The 22,522-nt window shown below is 43.1% G+C and overlaps 1 protein-coding gene across 2 annotated transcripts in view; it reads right to left on the bottom strand.

Annotated features, from left to right (window-relative positions):
- MREG (melanoregulin) overlaps positions 1 to 22,522 on the bottom strand; it is a 68,159-nt gene that overhangs the window by 40,289 nt on the left and 5,348 nt on the right. Inside the window, exons 1-3 of one of the 2 annotated variants that reach the window (XM_006157456.3) lie at positions 15,765 to 15,808; positions 14,981 to 15,117; positions 7,326 to 7,485 (exon numbers count right to left, since the gene is read on the bottom strand). In XM_006157456.3, the coding sequence (XP_006157518.1) occupies positions 7,326 to 7,485; positions 14,981 to 15,099 (279 nt within the window). In that variant the 5' untranslated portion in view covers positions 15,100 to 15,117; positions 15,765 to 15,808. Of the gene's footprint in view, positions 1 to 7,325; positions 7,486 to 14,980; positions 15,118 to 15,764; positions 15,809 to 22,522 lie in introns of those variants that run through there. The other variant, XM_006157457.2, reaches the window with a different exon arrangement.

The raw sequence follows: 22,522 nt of genomic DNA, 5'->3' as shown, positions 1-22,522 counted from the left end.
TTTTTCTTTTTTTATTTAAATTTATTTATTTACATTCATTTACTGTACATCATTAAAGCATACAAAATGAGATTTTCCATCCAGAATACACTGTATATTGGCTCAATCAAGCACATCAACATATATTATCTCCAACAATAATTTTCCATTTCTTGTTTCCTGTATATTTTGCTGTTTTTCCCATCCTTGATTCCCTATCTCTCACCTTCTGCCATCTCCCACCCTCCTCCCACACTGTCTCTGGTATCTATGGTTGCTTTCTATACCTTCCCCCCACTCCACATTTTATTGATTCACTAAAGATCTTAATAAATCTAAATATGTCCTATAGCAAGCACAGCTGATATATACATATCCATGAACAAGTCTGACTTACGCATAAACTTCAGGGAGTAGAATGAACATACTATAAAGTAGCAGCTAGCTGGGGCTATATAGCTTACTGCAGTTGCTATTCTAAACACTGTATAGGAATGTTCACGATGTCTGGCAATGCTTGGGCAGCAGGAAGAACAAACAAATTTCAAACCAGGAACATTTTATATTTTTGCCTCTGTAGCTTTAAAAAATAATATTTAGCTTTTCCCTGAGATTCAGCAGAGGGTGGTGTTGATGGGATCCCTCCAGCTGCACAAACATCTGGTGATCATGTGGCCCCTGCTGAAGTGTAAATACTGTCTCACGGCATGATAAGCAGGCAGGCACTTTTTTTAAATTTATTTTTTCAAGAATTATTTTATTTAACTTTATTTATTTTAGTTTGACCAAAGAGGAAAGAAGAAAAAGAGAGAAAGTGAGAAAGCAAACCTCCGGATCTAGGACAAAAAGAGAGAAAGTGAGAAAGCAAACCTCCGGGTCTAGGACACGAACTGCAGTCAGCTGCATGGGAGTCCAGCACCCCTAACCACCACCGGCAGGCACTTTTAATGAGAGCTACATACATCTTTGAGCAAGTCCAAGGAGTCTTCAAAAAGTCCATGAAAAATGCATACTAAACCTATGCATAGATTTCAAAATTTTGCACCAAAATAAACTCCTATTTTAACTCTACTTTTCCACAAACTTTTTGAAGTCCTCTGGTACTTATTTAACCACTTTAAAAATAAGCACTGGCCATCCCTATCGCCTGGTATTTAAGGGAGCTTGATTTCACATGGCTGACTTGTGTGGTCCAAATTCCGGTTTAAAAAAATGCTGGGTGCACGTGCACCAAAATCCCAACAAAGTAGAAAAATGGAGAAGGGATTATGGCATGACTGCACTCAAGTGGGGGATGCTTTCTTCTTTCTTTCTCTCTCTCTCTCTCTGTCTCTCTGTCTCTGGCAAACAAAAACACAGGGCAAAAGAAAGATTAAAAAAAATAAAAATAAGCATAGAATTCTTATCTCCCATTATGGCAAGTAAATATCAACTATTCTTGAATCAAAACGGTACTTAAAAGTGCTTATGAGAATGATCTGATATTGAGCATATATTTTCTTTCTTCTTTTTTTAAAATTTGCTATATGGTATGTGCACTCACCAGAGAGAGAGACAGAGAGAAGAAAGTGAGAAAACACACCCCAGGGGGATGGCCACACTACAATCCCTTCTCCTCCATTCTCCTCTTGGGATTTCGGGCATGCATGCACATACACCAGGTATGTTTTTCATGCTGCTGAGTCTAGGACTCAAAGTCTAGGCCAACTCTCAGTTGGCCATGCGGTATCCAAATACTTTAACCACCACACCACCAGGCTGGCCCCAGCAAATCCTTTCTTCTTTTCTTTTTTTTTTTTTTTAAGAATTATTTTATTTAACTTTATTTCTTTCTTTTAATTTTGACCAGAGAGTGACAGAGAGCGAGAGAAGAGAGAAAACAAGAAAGCAAGCCACCAGGTTCAGGACTCAAATTATGGTCATCCATGTGGGTGTCCAGCACCCTTAACCACCACACCACCAGACCCACCAAATGCTTTCTTAATCAAAAATAAAAAAGCTTTTTGTAGCAAAGTAGATATGTGGAAGTTATGTACAAACTCCTAAAAGAACTGTTACCAAACTACATCAAGGGACTCCAAATAACACAGGCCAGAGAATGCTAAACAAAGCGAAGAATGGATAGAATGGAGCAGAATGAAACATTTGGGAGCTAATAAAATTAAGACCAGGAGTGAGTCTTAACTAACTGCAGTCATTAAGTTAAGGCCTAACTTGGGAACCATGTGTTATGCCCCAGAGCCCTCCCTGAAATTGTGGTCACAGTCCTCAAACCAAATGTCGTGCTCTCTCACTGAGGTGAAGATGCCTTTCATACTGTTGCATCAACAAGTTTCAGGGACAGGCTTTGGGCAGACTTTGTTGGTACATTTTGAAATCTACATTTATCACAGACAGTTCCTGTCCCTTTCTCATGATTTCAATTATGATAGTCAATCTGTATTGTCTCTTGATTCACAAAGCCCGGATTCAAACCCTAGTGCCAAACCCAACAGTTGAGCGGCCTCGGATAAGTTGATTAAAACAGAAATAAAAATAACATCTACTTCACTCAGTGGTTGTTAAGAGGACACAGTGCTTGGTATTGTTTTCATTATTGTTAATATCTTGGAGGGCCAGCCCATGAGCTGTTGGTGAAGACAGCTGGATCCCACAGTGCAGACGAAGCAGTTCAAGTTCCAAGCCCATTGGCTTGAGAAACACACTGGGTGTGTGTGTATGTGCATGCTCAAAATCCCAATGGAGGAGAAGGGATAGTGGCATGACCATCCACCATGAGGGGTGCTTTCTCACTATCTCTCTCTCTCTCTCTCTTCAGCAAGTGTGCACATTCTCTGGCAAATTAAAAAAAAAAAGAAAAAAGAATATCTTGGAGGACATGATCTTTCAGTATAATTGCAATTATTTACATAAACAAATAGGGTGCATTGATATTCGTTAACAGTTAGCAAACTCCTCAGAATAGAATGTGTTACGTAAAGTATAGCTAGCTTAATGAGAAGGAATATAAGGATAATGATTTAGTGGCACGATTTTGAGGTTGCTCACTATTGCTCAGTCAAACATAAAGTATTTTATGGCATCATTCAAAGACAAGGAAAATAATTTTTCAATGACTTGTAGGTCTGCAAATACATTATTCCTTCTGCAGTTTTCCATTAGCTTTTGAAGGCATATATAAATAAAAGTGGATTCTATGAGATGTAAATATTGTTACTTTTAATATTTTTTGACACCGAAAGTTCATGCCTCTGCTTCATTATTTGCTCTCCTATTTATCTTTTTGTCCAACTGTTTTCCATCTTGGAACACTGGAAACTTGGCCTTACCTATTTACAGTCCTTTTTCTCCACCAGTTCCAGATACTCAAGGGAAAGTAGGTAGTACACACACCATTTGGAAATTACTTTTCATTATTCAGAGAATTCCAAATATGAGTATTCTTAGGTCTTTCATGCTGTTGCTACTCATGGTAAAAATATTATGTTTCGTTTTCCTCAATACCTCACTCGAGCTTCTAAACTGTATCATGCAAAAAAATATCCAGAGTTCCTTGTCACTTTGTAGGTAAATTTGATTTTCTTCCAAAGCCAAAATCCTCTTTTTATTAAAATCTGTATCAAGGGCCAGCTGATGACGTGTTGGTTAGGATGCTGAACTCCCTCCCACATGTCTTACTGTGGTTCAAGTCCTGAACCTGGTGGCTTGCTTTTTCACTTTTTCTAGCTCTCTCTCTCTCTCTCTCTCTCTCTCTCTCTCTCTCTCTGTCTCTGTTGAGCACACATGCCCTACAGCAAATTAAAAATAATAATAATATGTAAAATTAAATAATAATAATATGTATCAATTTTATCCTGTGTGAAAAAGAAGGTGGGCCAGTCCATGGTGTGCGATTGTGGTGTGGGATTGTGGCATCACCATTCCCCATGGGGGACTGCTTTCTCACCTTCCCTCTCTTTTTCCTAGTTCCCTTCATGCAGGAAACTCTGACAATCTCAACATTTCAAGTGTACAAACTTTGACCCTGCAATTCTCTCCAGAAAAAGCACATTGAAGTGGAAATAGATCTAAAATGTATTAAGTGGAAAAAAGCAAAGCACAGAATAGTAATAACGCATGATCCGATCTACAGGGAAATGAATAGATAATACTAACATGTGCTTCCATTTTAAAACTTTGAAAGAAACCTAAGAAACTTGAGAAACCTCTATTACTTTTATACAACAATAGAAAAACTATGAGCAAGATTATTTCACCAAGAACGTCATGAAACATTTTTGAATAGAAAAACACAGAGAAATATCTCACAACTTTCCTGATGACCTAATAATTTCATATGTAATTATCATCACGTCTTCATGGTATTTGTTTGATTCCTGGTCTTGGTAACAGAGTTCCTCTGTCATCAAACTTGACTGCATTTATCACAAGAAGAAAAAGCCCTCTGAAGGGCCCTTCACACCAAGCTCAAGGACAAGCACAGGAAAGACTCAATGGGCCACTCTGGAAGCTGTACTTCTTGAGTGTACTTTACAGCTCGTGTTGCCTCTTCTACTGCCTTTTAAAAGGAGGAACCAGTAGGACAGGGAGGCAAGAGCTCCTCTAGGGAGAGCGGCCGGGCTCAGCTCCAAACACCCCTACCAGCCCCTTTCATATATGCATGGGGCCTTAGGGGAAGAGAAGAGAAAGAGATGCTGAACACGTCCTTGATACTATTACTGCTTCAGGCAGAGTTGAGGAAGAAGAGAAAAGAACTGGTTCCCCTGTTACCTGCAGATACCTCTATAGGTCAACCCAATTCAGTAGTGTAAAGTCTCACTCTTCCCATTAAGGGAAACTGAGGCATGCATTCCCATTCAGATGCTCAGGAAGGGCAGCCAAGGTAGGCTGCTCTTGGCAGCAGAATGCACTATGAGATGCGTTCAGCATTACCTGTGAAGGAGGGGATTTCACTGGGGACATGGGAAGCCAGAGACAGCATGGTGCTTGGCCACTAGTAGAATGTTACACTTTAACAGCCACTGCAGTCTTCTTGGTCCTGCCCGTCCCAGGCCCCAAGAACCAGAGGCAACTGTCAGCCCTTCTACCCTGTGACCCCCACCTCTAACCCCTCAAAGGCATTCAAGTTACATCAGAATAAAAGGAGCACATCTAATGGTTATCACCTTGTGCTAAAATTTGTTGGGGGAGAGAACTAGTAATTAATTAGCAAAAATAAAAAACCTAGATAATGACAGATAATCCCCACAGGCCCTACACTCCACCACGCACGCTGGTGCTTTTCTTCAGATCCGAGCCTGGAATTCTAAGTCTCCTTTATTCTTTTTGATTACTATGAGGTAAAAAAAGAAACATGTGCTGTAAAATTATTATTTTATTTTATTTTATTTTTTAAGTGGAAAATCACCTCTTAGATTGGGCCACACCACAATCCCTTCTCCTCCATTCTCCTCTCAGAATTCTGGGCCTGCATGCACATGTGCCCATGGCATTTTCCAAGCCATCAGGTCAGGTCTGGGACTGGAACTGTACAGTTGGCCTTGTGGGATCCAGCCACCATAACCTATGTGCCATCTGTTGGCCTGGTGTGTGCTGAATATTTAATACAGATGCATCTACTCAGAGACAACTGATGACTACTAAAGTCAGGAAGCATAGATTGCAGGCTGGCCTAGTAACTAAATTCCATATGGTTGATCACAAATTAAGGTGGCCAAGGCAGCTTGAAAAACACACTGGGTGCATGAGCATGTATGTCCAAAATTCCAACAGGATGGAGAAACAGTGGAGAAGGGATTGCAGTGTGATGACTCCCCATTGCGGAAGGTGCTTTCTCCCCCACCCCTCCTCTCTCTCTGTCTTTCTCTCTCTCTCTCTCTCTCTCTCTCTCTCTCTCTCTCTGGCAAGCACACCTGCACAATGGGAGTTAAAAGGGAAACCTAGGTTGCATTTTTTGGAAAACAATATTGCTCTGTATTTTATACAGTACTCTAATACTACTTCTGAAAGGAAGAAAAGAGGAAAACACAGGATCCTATTTTTCTCTTATAGTCTTTGCCTTTTTAATACTCAGGTGTCCCCATCACAACGACTTTGAATTTAGAGTCATGAGGAGTAGTTTCAAGCCTTTTCACAAAAAGCATACCTCATGTGGCAGGTAGATCCATGACTATCTGATGAATATGCACAGTTTAAGAAGCCTTAAATGGAAAATAATAATAATTTAGGCCTCACTAATTCAGAATTACCAGTAATGTAAAATACCCTTAAACTTCAGTCTCAACAACGGAAAAGATTAGAGATGGACCATTTAAGCTGTTTAAGACAATAAACGGCACACTCTTCAACAGCATTGTCTTGCATGTAATTTGTACTACTAAGGTAATCATTAGAAATGAGGCTTATCTGCTTATCAAGCAGGTCCACCGAGATTAGCTGTAATTAGGAACTAGGGATAATAAATGTTGCTAAAATACCTGTCCTTCACTTCAAATAGCTCGGCCATCACCCTTTCCTTTCTTTCAAGCTCGCAGTAATTATTCATTTTTACTATGCAGCACAATGAGCTGTCAGGCAGTGCTGAACAGGGCTGGCCCCTGGTGCAGCAGTTAAGTGCTGTGTGTAGAGCCAGATCCCACATGGCTGACCAGTTCGAATCCTGGCACAGCTTGAAAACCTCACCAGGCATGTGTGCATGCATGCCCCAAATCCTGATGGGATAGGGAAATGGAGGAAAAAAGGATTACAGAGTGACCTCCCTCAGTTGGGGGTGCTTTCTCTCCCTTTCTCTTTCCATCTCTCTTTCTCTCTCTCTCTGGCAAGTGTATGCAACCTCTGGCAATTAAGAAAAAAACAAAAACCAAAAAACGAGGTGCTTACAGAACCAGCCTCTATGGCACAACCAGTAGCACGCTGGCACACTGGAAAGAAGAGTTGGGAGCCACATGCCAGCCAAGGCTCAAGACCTTGGTCCATTAGCCAGAAACCATGCAGGGAATGTGTGCACAGGCCCAGGATCTCGTCTTGCTGGAGCACTGGGAGAAGAGGATTACGGAATAACTGCCCTGTGGAAGGTGCTTCTCTCTCACCCCAACACCACCCCTTGCTGTTTCTCTCCCTCCCTATGTATCTCTAATCTCTTGCACACATGACTAAGCATGTGATCACTCATTAATGTGTTTCTCATACTAGATGCTAGTGAGATCCAAGAACAGGGGCCATGTCTGCCTTGCTCACAGTTTGAGCCCTGTGATGAGCATGTATCAGTGCTTCATAAGTAGTATTTGATGAAGTGAATAGCCCAAGCGTGACCCTACCCCTATCCTGGGGGAAAAAAAGGTGCTTACCTCTGAGTCTTTGGCCTGCTGATTGCGAATGACGATCAGATTGTATAGGATCCTGTCGTCATCTGCCTCTGTGTGGGACACGTCGTGGGGCAGACTCCAAAGATTCTTCTCATCGTCCCTCACCAGAGTTGCTCCAAATGAGGAATATAGAGTGTTCTCACTGGGGTATAAAGAAAAAGAAGATGATAAGCATTTTGAGAAGCATTACATGTATGCAGCATGAAATAGAAAATTCCAATATATATGATATAATTATAATATAATATAGAAATATATACATAGTAAAAACAAACATTTCTGAATTATCTTTATCCATTAAGTATAAAGCAATAAAACAATCGAAACAAACCAGAAAAATTGATAAATCATTTTTGAAATAGCAGAGAACAGATGTAACCACACACCTAGGCAGAGATCATTACTACAGTTAAATAGGAAATGTAGCACTGACTATCCCAGTAGTTAAGACAAGAAAAGAAATCCAGTAAGGAATAAAAATCTTGGATTAAAACAAAAGAAACAGTTAACATGAAGAGATGGTCTTTTGATGCCTCTGAATTCAAGGAAGCACAGTAAAATTAGAGTACAATGATACATCAAATCTATCGAATTTCTTAAAGAAAATTAAGGAGTAAATATGCACATACAAATACTATGGCTTCAGTAACCAACCTGGGATATTGACTAAGCATCTCCACAGCCAGTTTTACACATTGTTGGCCTTATGATTTAAGGCCTCACAAGGTAGTACCCGTGTTTGGGCTTACAGAGGAAATGAGTGACGGAGCGTCACATCTGGGACATGCCTGTACTTGGCCCTAGTGACATTCTGTGGGAGAGGACAGGTAGGGTCACGCCAGGGCTATTCACTTCATCTAATAATACCTATGAAGCACTGATACATGCTAACCACAGGGCTCAGTCAAACTGTGAGCAAAACAGACATGGTCCCCATTCTTGGACCTCACAGAGTCTAGTATGAGAAATACATTAATGAATGCTCATATGACTCTGTAATTATGAACTGTAGTAAGTGCTATAAAGGGATAGTTCAGGAAGCCAGGAGAACCGATGCCAGCAGAACATCCCAGTGGAGGTGGGTATCAGGTAGGTGTCGTCAAGAAGGGGTGCTTGAACTTTACGTTGAAAGATAAAAACAGAATTGCAGGCAAAGGAAACGGCATGTTCAAAGGACCAGGTGGTAGTGAAGAGAGGGAAATGCACTGAAAGGAAGGAGGCTTTGGCAGGAGAATGAATGGGAAGCTGGGAGGTGGTTTGGGCGAGTTACTCTTGGCTTTGTAGGCCATGTCTTCTAACGTTCTTCTGTGCTGGTCTTTATTCCTGAAAGCAAGGCAATACTTGGAGGGTTAAAATCCTTAAAGCAGAACTGTTGGTCTGACCCTAACAGTATTATATCTTTAAAAGCATTATACCTGGGGGCCAGCAGTTGGCGTAATGGCTATGTCTCTGGACTTTCATGAAGTTGACTACAGTTAGAGTCCCGGACCTGGTGGCTTAAACTCACGCCGGGCATGTGTGTCTGAATACCCAAGATCCTGAGAGGAGAATGGAGGAGAAGGGATTGCAGCATGGCCATCCCTCCTGGGGGGTGATTTCTTGCTTTCTGTCTCTCTGTCTCTCTCTGTCTTTCTGGCGAGCACATATGCCCTATAGCAAAAACCTCTCCAAAAAAAAAAAAAAGCATTACATCTGTCTCAAGTGTAATTACATCTGTCTCAAGTGTAGAGCTGGCCTTTGGATTCAGGAGATTGATTAAGATGAGATTGAGGGAACCAGCAGTTGGCATAATGGCTATGTCGCTGGACTCCCACATAGTCAACAGCGGTTCGCGTCCCGGACCCGGTGGCTTAGAACTCACGCCGGGCACGTGTGCATGTGTGCCCAAGATCCCGAGAGGAGAATGGAGGAGAAGGGATTGCGGTGTGACCATCCCCTCTGGGGGGGGGGGTGATTTCTCGCTTTCTGTCTCTATGTCTCTCTCTGTCTGTCTGGCGAGCACACGCACCCTATAGCAAAAACCTCTCCAAAAAAAAAAAACAAGATGAGATTGAGGTAACTGAAGTGAGAAACAGTAGGTATAAGGATTAGAATGATTGGCCCAGCTGAAGAGAAGAGCACTAGGCAGGATGATGTAAGGTAAAATTAAGGAGATGAACTCACTAGAGTTGGAGGGGACAGTAAGGAGGCGAGGAGGAGTGATGGGGCATCAAAGGCCACGCCATCGCTGCTGTTCACCTAGATGGTGAGTGATGCTGATCTCTGAGGCAGACCTAGACTGCTGAACACATCTGCAGGTGTCACATGAGCAAATAGCAAAGAAGGACAGGCAGAAGACACCCAGTAAGCAGACAACTCTAGGGAAGGGAGGGTAAGAGTGACAGGTAGGCTGAAGGGAAATACTAAGATGTCAACAAAGGGGAGAAACATAGAAGCTGCCACTAAGGAAATCTCAGAACAGGAGACAAAGTTCCAACCACCGGATTAGGGCTCAGCACAAGAACCTGCTCTGCAAGGGAGGGGCTCCTATGCTAGCGTGATGGGGTACAGGTCAGGATGCCAATCAAAGTGTCAGACTTAGAAAGACAACCAGGGCTGACTTATGTAAACTGGGTGGGCAAAAAGGTGGGGACAGACACAGATCAACCACTCTCCTCTCAGAGTGGCCCTGTTTTCACCTAGGCTGACTGACCCAGAGAGCTCCACAGCTTGGCTGTCATTAAGAATATGAGCCATTGGGACCAGCAGTTGGTGTAATAGCTATGTCACTGGACTCCCATGTAGTCAACTGCAGTTTGAGTCCGAGTCCTGGACCCGGTGGCTTAAACTCACGCCAGATGTGTGTGCATGCATGCCCAAAATCCCGAGAGGAGAATGGAGGGGAAGGGATTACGGAGTGGCCATTCCCCCTGGGGGTGGTGATTTCTCACTTTCTGTCTCTCTGTCTCTCTCTGTCTTTCTGGCAAACACACATAGCAAAAACCTCCCCCCCCCGCCCCCCGCCAAAAAAAAGAATATGAGCCATTGACAGGACCAGCAGATGGCGTAATGGATACATCACTGGACTCTTGTGTAGTTGATCACAGGTCGAGTTCTGGACCCGGTGGCTTGAAACTCATGCCAGGCAGGTGTGCGTGCATGCCCAAAATCCCAAGAGGAAAATGGAAGAGAAGGGATTGTGGCATGGCCATCCTCCCTGGGGGGTGATTTCTTGCTTTCTGTCTCTCTGTCTCTGTCCTTCTGGTGAGTGCACATGCCCTATAGCAAAAACACTCTCAAAATATTTAATAAAACACATAAGAATATGAGCCATTGGGGGCTGGCAGGTGGCATGGTGGTTAAGGACACTGGACTCCCCCATGATTGACCACGGTTTGAGTCCTGGACCTGGTGGCTTGCTTTTGCACACTCTCTCTCTCTCTCTCATCAAATTAAATAATAATAATAATGATAATAATAAAGTAAATAAATAAATAAAGTTAAATAAATTTTTTTAAAAAGAAAGAATATCAGCCATTGATGGGGTCAGACAGTGGCACAGTGGTAAAACGCAACACTCTGTGAGGGTGACCCACACGGGAAGGTTGCCAGCTTACATCCAGAGACCTCCCTAAGCACAGCAGGCCCATGTGTGCCCATAATCCAGGCTGGCTGAGGCTGGGCATGAATAGCAGACTCGAAACCCTGCCGAGGGTGCTATTTCTCTGTCTCTCCCTCTCTGGATCTTTCCTTCTTTGTCTCACTCATTCACAGAAGAAATGAATAAATAAACTTTAAAAAAAAAAAAGGATAAGCCGGTGAAAAGTGAGACAAATGATATTTTGGTGCTCTGTTCATGCACACTCATGTCGAATTCATTCATGCATTCACTCGTGCATTCATTCTGTTGCCTATCTGTTTAACAACCATGGAATGAAAGCCTGTTGTATATTGGATACTGGCTAGGTGCTTTGGGCACATAAAAATAAATAGGACGTGATTTCTGCCTTTAACATGACTATAATGCCACAAGATTAGTGGAGTTTTATAAAAACTTACACAGAATGTTGCAGGAGCAGAAAGGGGTGATGCATCGTGTATGAAGAAAAGGAAGTTTGAAAAAAGTGTCATGGATGCGACACCACCTACACAAACCCAGGAATGTGCAGTCTTTCACCAGCAAGAAAAGCCAAGACGAGGGTATTCCTGGGAGAAGGAACCGCTGAGTGCATGGAGGCTTCAAGGCCCGCAAGGTCAGGGAATTTCAAGCATTCCTGTGGTGCAAGAAGCAAGGGACATGAAAGAAAGGTAATTTGGAGTCACACTGAAGATGGTGCAGGAGTGCAAGCTTCATCCTGTGAACTGTGTCAGGTTATCAAAGGAACTTTGAACATTGGCAGGTCTGCCTTGTTAGAGAAACTACTCCAGATGAAGAAGGAGCAAGATGGCTCAGGAGGCTGACGTCACCGACAGGCACACGCGAGTCGGTGCAGCTTCAGGCTGTGCTTTCTGAGGCTCTGGTGTCAGGGACTAAAGGACCAGAGATGTGCAGGGCTGTCCTAGCAGAAACAGGAGGAAGTCCACAAGCCAAGCACAGCAGAGCAGCTGCCCTGTGCAATTCTTCTTGGTTAGAGTAACAGGAAGTTTTTTGTTTTTTGTTTTGTTTTGTTTTGTTTTGTTTTGTTTTGTTTTGTTTTGTTTTGTTTTGAGGCGTAGGAAAGGTCAGGTTCTATCGCTACACAAATAAGTACATGATTTTAAATGTTTCAAAATAGTGATTGAGATGAAAGTGAATAGTTGTTAAGGAAAAAAACAAACGGAAATGAGAGGACAGATTCCAGCAGCACCTGCGAGGGGGATGATGGCAGCCCCGGTGAACCACACAGAGGTGCCAGCAAGAGGAATTGAAGGTAATGCTTTTAACGGAGGCATGTAGGGTGGAAACCAAGGTTGTGAGCCTGCAGGACATTCAGAGAGATGTCCAGAAAAGAGCTGTATGCAGAAAGAGCTGAGCTTAGGGGCAAGGATGGAGCAGAGGTCTAGATACAGAAGAAATGCACATGCATTTCACACCACTGCAGAAGCCTTGGAAACATGGAAACATCTGAAAGCAGGGAGTGCGGAAAGACCTTGGGGGAATAGGAGACTGGAGGGAACAGGTGACAGCCAAAGAAAAGGGACCACTGAGGCAAGGAGGAATCCCAAAGGGCAGGTAGACACCATGGTGGTGGCAATAACAGGAAGGACACAGACTTCGATCACGTCTTGCTTAAGAGCTCTTGTGGCCAAGGACGAGCCACCAAAGACTTATATATTCAGTGCTCAAAGCAAGGGCTCCCGCATTCCATCTCTCGTGTGGCATATCCATGTAAGGTAGGAAGGGTGGGCGCTATTACTCCACTTTGCGAACAGGGATAATTGTACTGAGTTGCTTGACTTCTCCGGAGTCAGGCAGCCAGCTGACAGTCCTCCCAGTGCAAGGTCCATCATGGGGAGTCTCTGAGTGGTCATGTGTCATATGTCTCAGTATTCAAATGCTGTGACTGAGAAATGCCCACAAACAGAGCAGCTCAAATCACAGCTACGTATGTGGATGCTCCCTGTACAGACCACCAAATTCCCCTGGGGCTTCTCCCAGGGACCTGCCCTGAGTCATTCAGACCCAACTTTTTGCAGAAACTTCAACCACAGCTGCTGACATCATAGTCAACACACAGCTAGTACTTTCCTGAAACTGGTGTTTCATATCTCCCCAAATTGGTTTCATTTTTTTATGTCTTGTATCCAATATTTAGACACCCAATTTTACCTAGCAGGGCAGTTGCTTTAGAAGTTCTTGTTGACTGGAACAGACTGAGCTGGGATCCCAATCTGCTAAAGGAAATGGCAGGCATGACCCATCCTTACCACCTTGTTATAATTCCCTAAAGCAGGAAGCTTAGAAATTAGCCAGTCCCCACCGAGTGATCAGAGGAAATAACATCTGAACAAGAATAATCCTTTTGCCTTACTACACCACAATTCCTCTTCCTGTTTTGAGACGATCAGAACTGCCTCCAGGATCAGTCCCCTGACTCTCAGAAGCTCCGTCTCTATCTCTCTCTCTCCACTCTCTAGCTGCCTCTGTAGCTCTCTCTTCTCTCTGTGTGTGTTCTCTCCCTCTCTGTGTCACACACACACACACACACACACACACACACACACACACACATTCCAGCTCTTATAAAACACTACCCACTCAACCTACAAACCCGAGTGAGGCTCTGTGGCCTGTTTAGAAGTGCTCTTGTCGGGGCCGGCAGTTGGTGGCATGATGGTTAAAGGCACTGGACTCTCCCATATGGCTGACCACAGTTCAAGACCTGGACCTAGTAGCTTGCTTGCTCTCTCTCTCTCTCTCTCTGTGTGTGTGTGTGTGTGTGTGTGTGTGTGTGTATGTGTGTGTGTGTGTCTGATCAAACTGGAAAATAATAACAACAAATAAAGCTTTAAAAAAAAGTGCTCTTGTCTCCAGATAGCAAAGTGCCTCTGGAGTTGGCCACAGCTGGCCCTGTCTAGTGAGGGGGCATCCCCCTGGTGTCACCTGATGAACCTCTGACTGTGCTTAGCCACTGATACTCGGGGGACGATTAGAAACAGGGAAGAGAATCAACCACTTCTGTCCCTGGATAAGCAATGACTCACCAGTAGTGAAATTCACATAATACGAAATTAACCAATTTTAACTGTAAGTCCATTGCATCTGGTACATTAATAGGGTTAGGTCACCATGTTCTACCGCCTTGGACCTGGGCTCCTCATCACTACAGAGCGGTCCTTCTCCTCTGCCCATCACCTCCCTCCTCCTGGACCTTGTTCTCACCACAGTCTTCATGGCAGTAGTTACAAGCCAGGTTTCTTCAGGGCATAGGAAAGCTGGAGTTCTACCGTCACATAAATAATTAATCTAATAACTCATTTCAAAATACAGATCAAGGTGAAAATGAACTAGTTTGTGTGCTCATTCAGAAGTTTCAGAAGTGTCTGTCAGACCCTGCCTGGTACACCAGAGCCTAGGATCTGCATTGTGTCTGTGCCCCTGCTCCTTCCATCCTGCACCACCACCCAGCCCAGGTGTCAATGCCCTTCATGTGAAACTTTGAACTCGAGGGCAGAGAGGCGAGAACAGAGAAAAGCTGAAAGCAAACAGCCTAAGGAGAAGCAGCTTGGGTGTGAATCCCAGGCAATCTAGGGTTCTGGGGTGCCTGTAAGAGAATTCAGTGCAAGGGTCCTGAGGTCTGGGCCCAGGAAGCCCTGAGAGGAGGGGTAGGAGGAAAAGGGCTGCAGGGTAGGCGTTTCCCTTTCTTTTCCTCCCCCATGTAATAATTTTAAATGTTCTAAGGAAAGTGAGAGGGGCTGTTTCGCCCCTGGTCACCATCTGCTAATGATAAATATTTTATTAACTTCAGGCATTGGAGAGCCTGCTCTGATGTTACTAAGCTCAAATTTCACCCATAATCCCACCAAGGGGCACAAAACCCAGGGGATAGTCTTCTTTTAGCGTGACCTAGAGAGAAAAGGAGACTTGAGGTTTGGAAATACGAAGCTTCTGTCTGGGGACGTGGTTGCAAAGTGCTAGCATTAGAGCTATTTCCCAAAAACTCCCCATGAGTCCTCACCCCTGACAGAGGCTGTGTGTAAAAGATGCTGGAAGGCCCCGCAAAATCCCATGTACACAGGCTTGCTGCCCATTCTGCGACTTTTCTTCTCTCCCCATGGCCCGTCTGTCAGGGATCATTGGTTTAAGAGTGAAGCTCTGTAAATGGTGGAGCAATAAAATCACTGATAAACAGTCGACAAGGTCTAGAAAAAACAGACTTCAAGGGGTTCTCTAGCTGGCTAGCCTGTTGGCCCACTGGCTTCAAGACTTTCCCTCCTTCTCTCTATTGAATCTCTCTATGAAGGAGCAGGTAAATCTATGATCCTTTCTCTCTCCACCCTTTTTTTCTTTCTCTCCTCCTTTTTTCCCTTCCTCCCTCCTTCCTTCCCAACTTGCAACCTTCCACCCTTCCTTCATCTCTCCTCTCTCTCTCCATCTCTGCTTCTCTCTCTCCCCCTCCTCTTTCTTCCTCTTTCTCTCTCTCTCCTCTCTTTCTCTTCCTCTCCACTTTCTCTCCTCTCTCTCTCTCTCTCTCTCTCCCCACCTCTCCTCATTATCTCCCTCTCTCTTACTCCTCCCCTCTTATTCGCTTCCCTTTCGGTCCTCTCTGTCCTTTCTTCCCTCATTCTTTTGTTCCTTCTCTTTTACCGCATCCAGGACAGTTCCCAGGGCTCTGAATGACAGCGTTAAGGCTAGCATCTGTGTCTTCCGGCTCACAGACAAACTCTTAACCTTCTTAGCTATTTACATTTATGAAGGTCAGGTTACAGTCTTGTGGGAGGCAGCAGATGATAAGCACTTACGTTTCTGTCAGATGATCATCAGGACCATGAAGAAATACACTCTGTGAATAAGAGAGAGTGAGGGGGTGGGACACTGTTATAAAGAGAATAGTTGAGAATTTTCTGACAAAACGACTTTGAACAGAGATCTAAATAAAGTGAGAGAGTTAGCCAGCAGGTAACTAGTGGAAGAATATTCTAGGTGGGGGAGGAAGAGCAACAGCCCCCATACAGGGCTATGTTTGGTACATCTGAGGAACAAGAAGGGGGTCAGGATGGCTGAAGGATAAAAAATTTCAACTTACGTGCTGACTTTAAAATCTAAACCATGTTTGGGGCCGGTGGCATGGTGGCTAAGGTGCTGGACTCCCACATGGCTGACCATGGGTTAAGTCCTGAATCTGGCAGCTTGCTTTCTCACTTTCTCTCTCCCTCTCTCTCTGTCTCTCTCTGGTCAAATTAAAAACTAATAAATAAAATGAAGTAGAATAATTCTTTAAAAAAAAAAAAGTCTAAACCATACTTAATAGCCCTAATTGGGAACCACCCTCAGGCCACCAATTATAGAATGGCTAAACAAAGTGAAATATCCCAAAAGCAAGTAACAACCATGAGCCCAGCTACATAAAACAACTTGGATGAATCTCACAAAGTCGAGCAAAGTTAAGTCGCATGGGAACACACACAGTTCAATTCCATTTATGCAAAGTTTAAAGACAGGCAAGATTAAAGTCCATACGTAAGGAGTAACTACAAGGGGTGAAGCTATAAAGAACAACAAAGAAATGACACAAAAGTCCTGATATGATCAGAGGAGATACAGGGCTGACAATAGCTAACACTCGCCCTGGGTGACAGTTACAGGAGCAGGCACGTTCTAGCTATTCTTTCTATTGTACATATTTTTGTCATATTTTTGGTCTGTGATATACATACGAACACACTCCTTTTTTTTTTTTTTTTTGGAGAGGTTTTTGCTATAGGGTGCATGCACTTGCCAGAAAGACAGAGAGAGACAGAGAGACAGAAAGTGAGAAATCACCCCCCGAGGGGATGGCCACGCCACAATCCTTTCTCCTCCAGGATCTTGGGCACACACCCACACGTGCCCAGAAAACACACTTTTTTTTTTTTAAATGACTTGAGTAAAAGGCCATCCAGAATACTGTCAAAGAGTATAGGGTTCTTTAGATATACTATCTTTGAATACACAGTGCCCCATCAAAATTATTTCCTGAAAGGGTACGAATAAAGTCCATGGTTTATAACTGGCAGAAAACAAATACTTATTACCCAAACTAAAAAGGACATCAGTCGCTATTTTACCAGACATTTAAGCAGAATTTATGTTTTCTTATAAGTTTATTTATTTCTTCTATGAGCAAGAGAAAGATAGAACTTTCGAGAGAGTCCTGAAACAGCAGTCCTCCTCCAGCCTCAGTCAGCACCAGATCACAGGCATGCCTAACCTGGAGGGCTGTATACTCAGTGGTGCCAGAGCTTGAACCAGGAACCTTCCCCGGTGGGATAGCCTCGCAGGGCATTGCCTTTTACTGCTGTGCCACCTTTTGGCTCTAGAATTTATTTTGGAAACAAAGGTATAGTGATGCAATCGCTTGAAGATAGTCCAAAAAATAAAAAGTTCCAGGAAACCTGGATCACATGACGTGTGAGATAATGGAATGTCATCTTCTATGTAACTTCCAGGGTTCTAAGACCAATTCAAGTCACAAAAAGATAAAAAGGGATTCTGTGAGTTGCCTGGGAAGAAAACCTTTAAAAGTCATTCTTATGAATGTTGAAAGGCTGACTTCTTATACAACCTTTACCTCCTACTCCCTGGACCTGAGGCCTTATCCCAGGAAGTCCCCATGAACCTCCCTTATTCTCTCTCTCCTCTGTTTCTCTCTGTCTTTCAAGAAGGTTGAAGTGTCTACCTGAAAATGGGATTCTTCAAGTCAGGGGCACCTTCCCCAGTAGGAGTCCTTGATACATTTGCAAGTACTTCCTATGAGTCATGGTCTGGCCCCAGGGCTTCTGGCTTTGTAAACTGCGTATTTCTGCAGGAAACCAAAGATGAGGTGTGGTGCTTCAACTCCTCCCCATCTGCTCAGAGATCTGGCTCTGAGAAACCCACAGCATGTGGTAGGGGAAAAGTCAGACCATCTGGACCTACGTCTGAGAGATCTCAGTGGCACTAATATACTCGCCAACATTTTTTTAAAGCCTTGCAAGGGTAGAAGATGATTTAAGACATGTGAGTCCACACTATAAAACGAAACCCTCCAAATGTAATAGGTTCTGGTACTTCTAGAGTTGGCAGTGATTCCCTTTTAAATGTCTTGAGCCTCCCTCACTTCCACTCCCCCTCTTTCCCACGGATATCTGGTTATGCTAGCTGCATAGAGGAAAATGGACACAGTGTTTCTGGACCCAGGGTTCTCAACAATTCAGGGAAAGTCTCATACATTAAAAACAATTTCTAGTGCACACCATAGCGACAACTAGTTACACACCCCCTCCTGCATACTACAAGGGTTCTGCTCTTTCTGTGGCATTGAAATATAATAGGATATGAATTCCAGTCCACCATATATGTCTGAGCAAGTTACTCAAGCTCCCTGTGGCTCGGTTTCTTCAACTGTCAAAAGGGAAATATAGAAATACAGTCAGTCCTCAGTATTCACCGATTCTGTATTCGGAAATCCTCCCACTTATGAAAATTTATCAATGCTGCTGATGTTCTTGAGGTCATCTGTGGCTATACGCAAGGGGGTAAAAAATGCAGAGTTGCTAGAGGAGTATATTCCCGGGGAGGTGAAATGCAATTTTCTGCTTTCGCGTACTCATATTAGAAACAACTGTCCTTTTTTCGTGGTCTCTTTAGTGACACTTTTTAAGAATTATTTTTTTACTTTTTGTTGATTTTGTTGTTTAGAACATCCTCCGAAAGCAGTACTTCAGTACTCAAATTTGCTAGATAACTCATTCAGATATAAAATGCAGTACTGTCAGCAGTGAGTTCAATGTTAATTAATCAACAATATATACACTAAATAAGGTGTCTTGGGGCCGGCAGTTAGCATAATGGCTATGTCGCTGGACTCCCACATAGTCGCCCGCGGTTTGAGTCCCGGACCCCAGTGGCTTAAACTCACGCCAGGCGCGTGTGCGTGCGTGCCCAAGATCCTGAGAGGAGAATGGAGGAGAAGGGATTGCGGTGTGACCAACCCCCCTGGGGGGTGATTTCTCACTTTCTGTCTCTCTGTCTCTGTCTGTCTGGAGAGCGCACGCGCCCTCTAGCAAAAACCTCTCAAAAATAAATAAATAAATAAGGTGTCTTTAAGCAGAAATACATAATACGAGGTCATGTATTAATCATTTTATGGGAATCTAATCCTGCAATCAACCCTCAGGAACCTATCCCTGCATTTCCCCTGGGCCCAATGGTTCAGTAGTCACTAATTCCACCTTCAAGGTGACTTTATTGAACAGAACTACCCTAAATAACAGAAACCAGCTGCACCTCCTAGGGTTATGGTGATTTTATGGTGTCATGGTGTTAACAGATAAATAGTGCCTGACACACAGGAAGCACGAAGTCCAAGGAGAGCAAGGGCAGAGAAGGTAAATTGCTAGAGACTCTTTGTTCCTCAACTGAACTCTGCATCCTGATGTCCAGTGACACAAACTAAACCATTTCATTGTGGGCAATTCAGGAATATTCACTTTTGTTTTGGATTTGGCCCATATCAAGAGTCCTTGATCAATTCCTTCTTAGAATAACCCCTTGTGTGAGTACAAAACAATCATCCAGAACAAACTGAAATCTGAATTTATTTTTTCTTAATGAAAATTCCAGGTATTGGAGAATAATAAAACACTGACATCTGTTCTCCATTTTTTGCCCACAGATATGAGTACAATTCTGTCATTATGAATGAAAACTGCACATAGGCATTGAGATGAACAAGGAGCAAAACAGATATAGAAGACAGGTAGTCCAATGGCTAAGAGAGTTGGAATCCCACATGGCTGACAGCAGTTTGGATCCCAGCCCCTGTGACTTGAAAAACTCACCAGATGCATGTGTATGTGTGCCCAAAATCCCAATGGAATGGAGATATAGAGGAGAAGGATTGTGGTATGGCACCCCATTTGGAGGGTGCTTATTGTCTCTCTCTCTCTCTCTCTTTCTCTCTCTCTCTCTCCCTCTCACTCTATCTTTTTGTCTTTCCATCTTTCCCTCTGCATGTGCCCTCTGGCAATTAAAAAAAAGAAAACATGTAGAAGCTCATTATATGGCCCACTTAGATGGCTTATGAGAGAGCCAGAAATGACTAAGAAGTTAACTACAGTTATTAATTCTCTCCATTTCTTTTGATCACCTGGACAGTCAGAATGATATTCATCAGTTATTAATAGCCAATAAAAATTAGAGAATAAGAACTACACTTTCCTGAAAAAGTTCAAAGTAACCCTCTAGAGCATGTGACATTTACCCTGCAGCCAGTTCTTTCACACTCTATCTGGGTCTCTTCCAGAGAAGACGTCTGCACTGGATGTTACATGACAGTAGACACGATGGTGCTGAAGTATTTGGGCAACTCTGCTTAAAAACAGCACAGCTCTCCCTCCAGGACTACAAGTCATGCTCAGGTAGATTTTTTTTTTTTTTTCAAGGCAAGAGCATGCTTGATCACTGATAGAAAAAAGCCATGCTACAAAAGTGAAATAAACCCAAAGCTCTAAGCTTATGTATTTTTCCAAAAATATTCTGTAATATGTTGAATAGTATTCCTCCCCCTGCCCCCCAAAATATTTCCAAATCTTAATAACTAGTACCTATGACTGTGACCTTATTTGGAAAAAAAAAAAGGCTTTGCAGGTATAATTAAGTTGAGGTTTCTGAGATGAGATCATCTTGGATTTTAGGGTGGATCCTAAATCCAATGACTGGTGTCTGCATAAGAGAAAGGGGGAGAGAACACAGAGGAAAGACACATGGAGAAGACAAAGCAAAGATTGAAGTTGCACTGCCACAAGCCAAGGAGCACCAGGAGCCAACAGGAGCTGGAATTAGCAAGAAAGATTCTCCCCTAAGGCCTTCAGAAGGATTGTGGCCCTGTCCATACCTTCGTTTCAGACTTAGGGTTTCCAGAACTGCTGAAGAATATAATTATGTTGTTCTAAATCACTAAATGTATGGTAATTTGTTGTAACACCCCTGGATCACTAAAAATACATGCCCCAGGTGTTTCTTTTAGATAGTTACATGAAATCTTGAACCAAAAAGTCATTCATTACTTTACAGACAAGTGGTCAGAGAGTTAGCCAATCCAAAACAATCCATTTGCACTATTAGCCTCTCTTCGATGCATGCTCGTTTATTATTGTGACCACTATCTACCCTACTTTAGGAACATTTTTTTTAAGAGTGGCAAACAGAACCTAAACCTTATATAGATGGTTGATGAGATGAATCTTACATGACCTGGTCCTAACATTGAGCTGAAGGTAAGAAAACCCTTAATATATGACTCAGGGATTGAATGAAACCTTTAGCTTTCTTTGGGGTTGGAATCTGGTTTAGGATCAGGCCATGTGTCCTTTCTCCAGGCCCAGGCTTGTTCTTCAGTTTCCTTCTTAGAAATGTCTACTCAAAGATTTGCTTGTGAGATAGCCCTGGGTAGCTGAGAAGTTGGACAAACAGAATTCACATCTCCTAGGCCTTCAATCTCCATCCTCTGATTAGACAGCCTCATGCTGGGACTAAGAGAATATCAGCTATTCCAAGCTCATAGGAAGAGGATGACCAAACTTGGAACAGTCCTTCAAGATCACAATTAAAGTCATACCTCCCTATTTCACAGAAGAATAAACTAAGGTCCAAGGAAATTAAGAGACGTCCCACAAATCTGACGGCCAGTTAATAGCTGGGACTAGGGCTCTGGTCCCCTAATTTCCAAAGGGTATGGTTCATAGGGCCAGTCTGTTTCTACATCTAGATGGAAGAATTATAATAATTAAGGATATGAAAAAGGGGGGTAGGGGACAAAATGGGCAGGGTTAAGCAGTGATAGCCAATCACTTCTAGTATGTATAATTTTGCTGCTTTTGGGAAAAATACAGTTTTCTGAATTCTCTACAGACAGTTCAAAGTCTAGCTCTCCCACACATTAGCTGTGACTTTGAATTAATTATTTAAATTCTCTAATCCCTATGATCCTCATCTATAAATTGTTGATGATACCTATTTCACTTGAAAGTGATAATTAAATGACAGAGCATGTATAAAGAAATCTTTCTCATGAAGAGCCTACATGCAGTATACCATGTACATAAAGTTTAAAAAGGCTAAACACAGGGGCCAGAGGTGATGTGGTGGTTAAGGCACTGGATTCTCACATGGCCCACCACCATAGTTCAAATCCCAGACCTGGCAGCCTGAAAGTCATGCCGAGTGCGTGGATGTGTTTGTGTGTGTATCCACGCCTAAAATTCCAAGAGGAGAATGAAGGAGGGATTGCAGCATGGCACTCTCCCCCCGGGGGTGGGGGTGACTTCTCACTTTCCCTCTCTCTCTCTTTCTCTAGTCAGTGTATATTCCCTATGGGGGGGGGGGAAGACTAAACACAGGTACAGTTTAGAAGTCACGTTGGAGGTTGGAGCAGAATGAAGCTATGGAAAGATACGTGGGGGACCCAATTCTGCATTATCTTTTTTTAGTTTGTCAGAAGGTGTGTGCTCATTAGAGAAAGACAAAGAAAGAGAGAAGG

This window comes from Tupaia chinensis, unplaced genomic scaffold, assembly GCF_000334495.1.
Source record: "Tupaia chinensis unplaced genomic scaffold, TupChi_1.0 Scaffold000542_1, whole genome shotgun sequence".
Taxonomy (NCBI): Eukaryota; Metazoa; Chordata; class Mammalia; order Scandentia; family Tupaiidae; genus Tupaia; species Tupaia belangeri.
The sequence above is the reverse complement of the archived record's forward strand: the minus strand, read 5'-3'. Positions and strand labels throughout refer to the sequence as shown.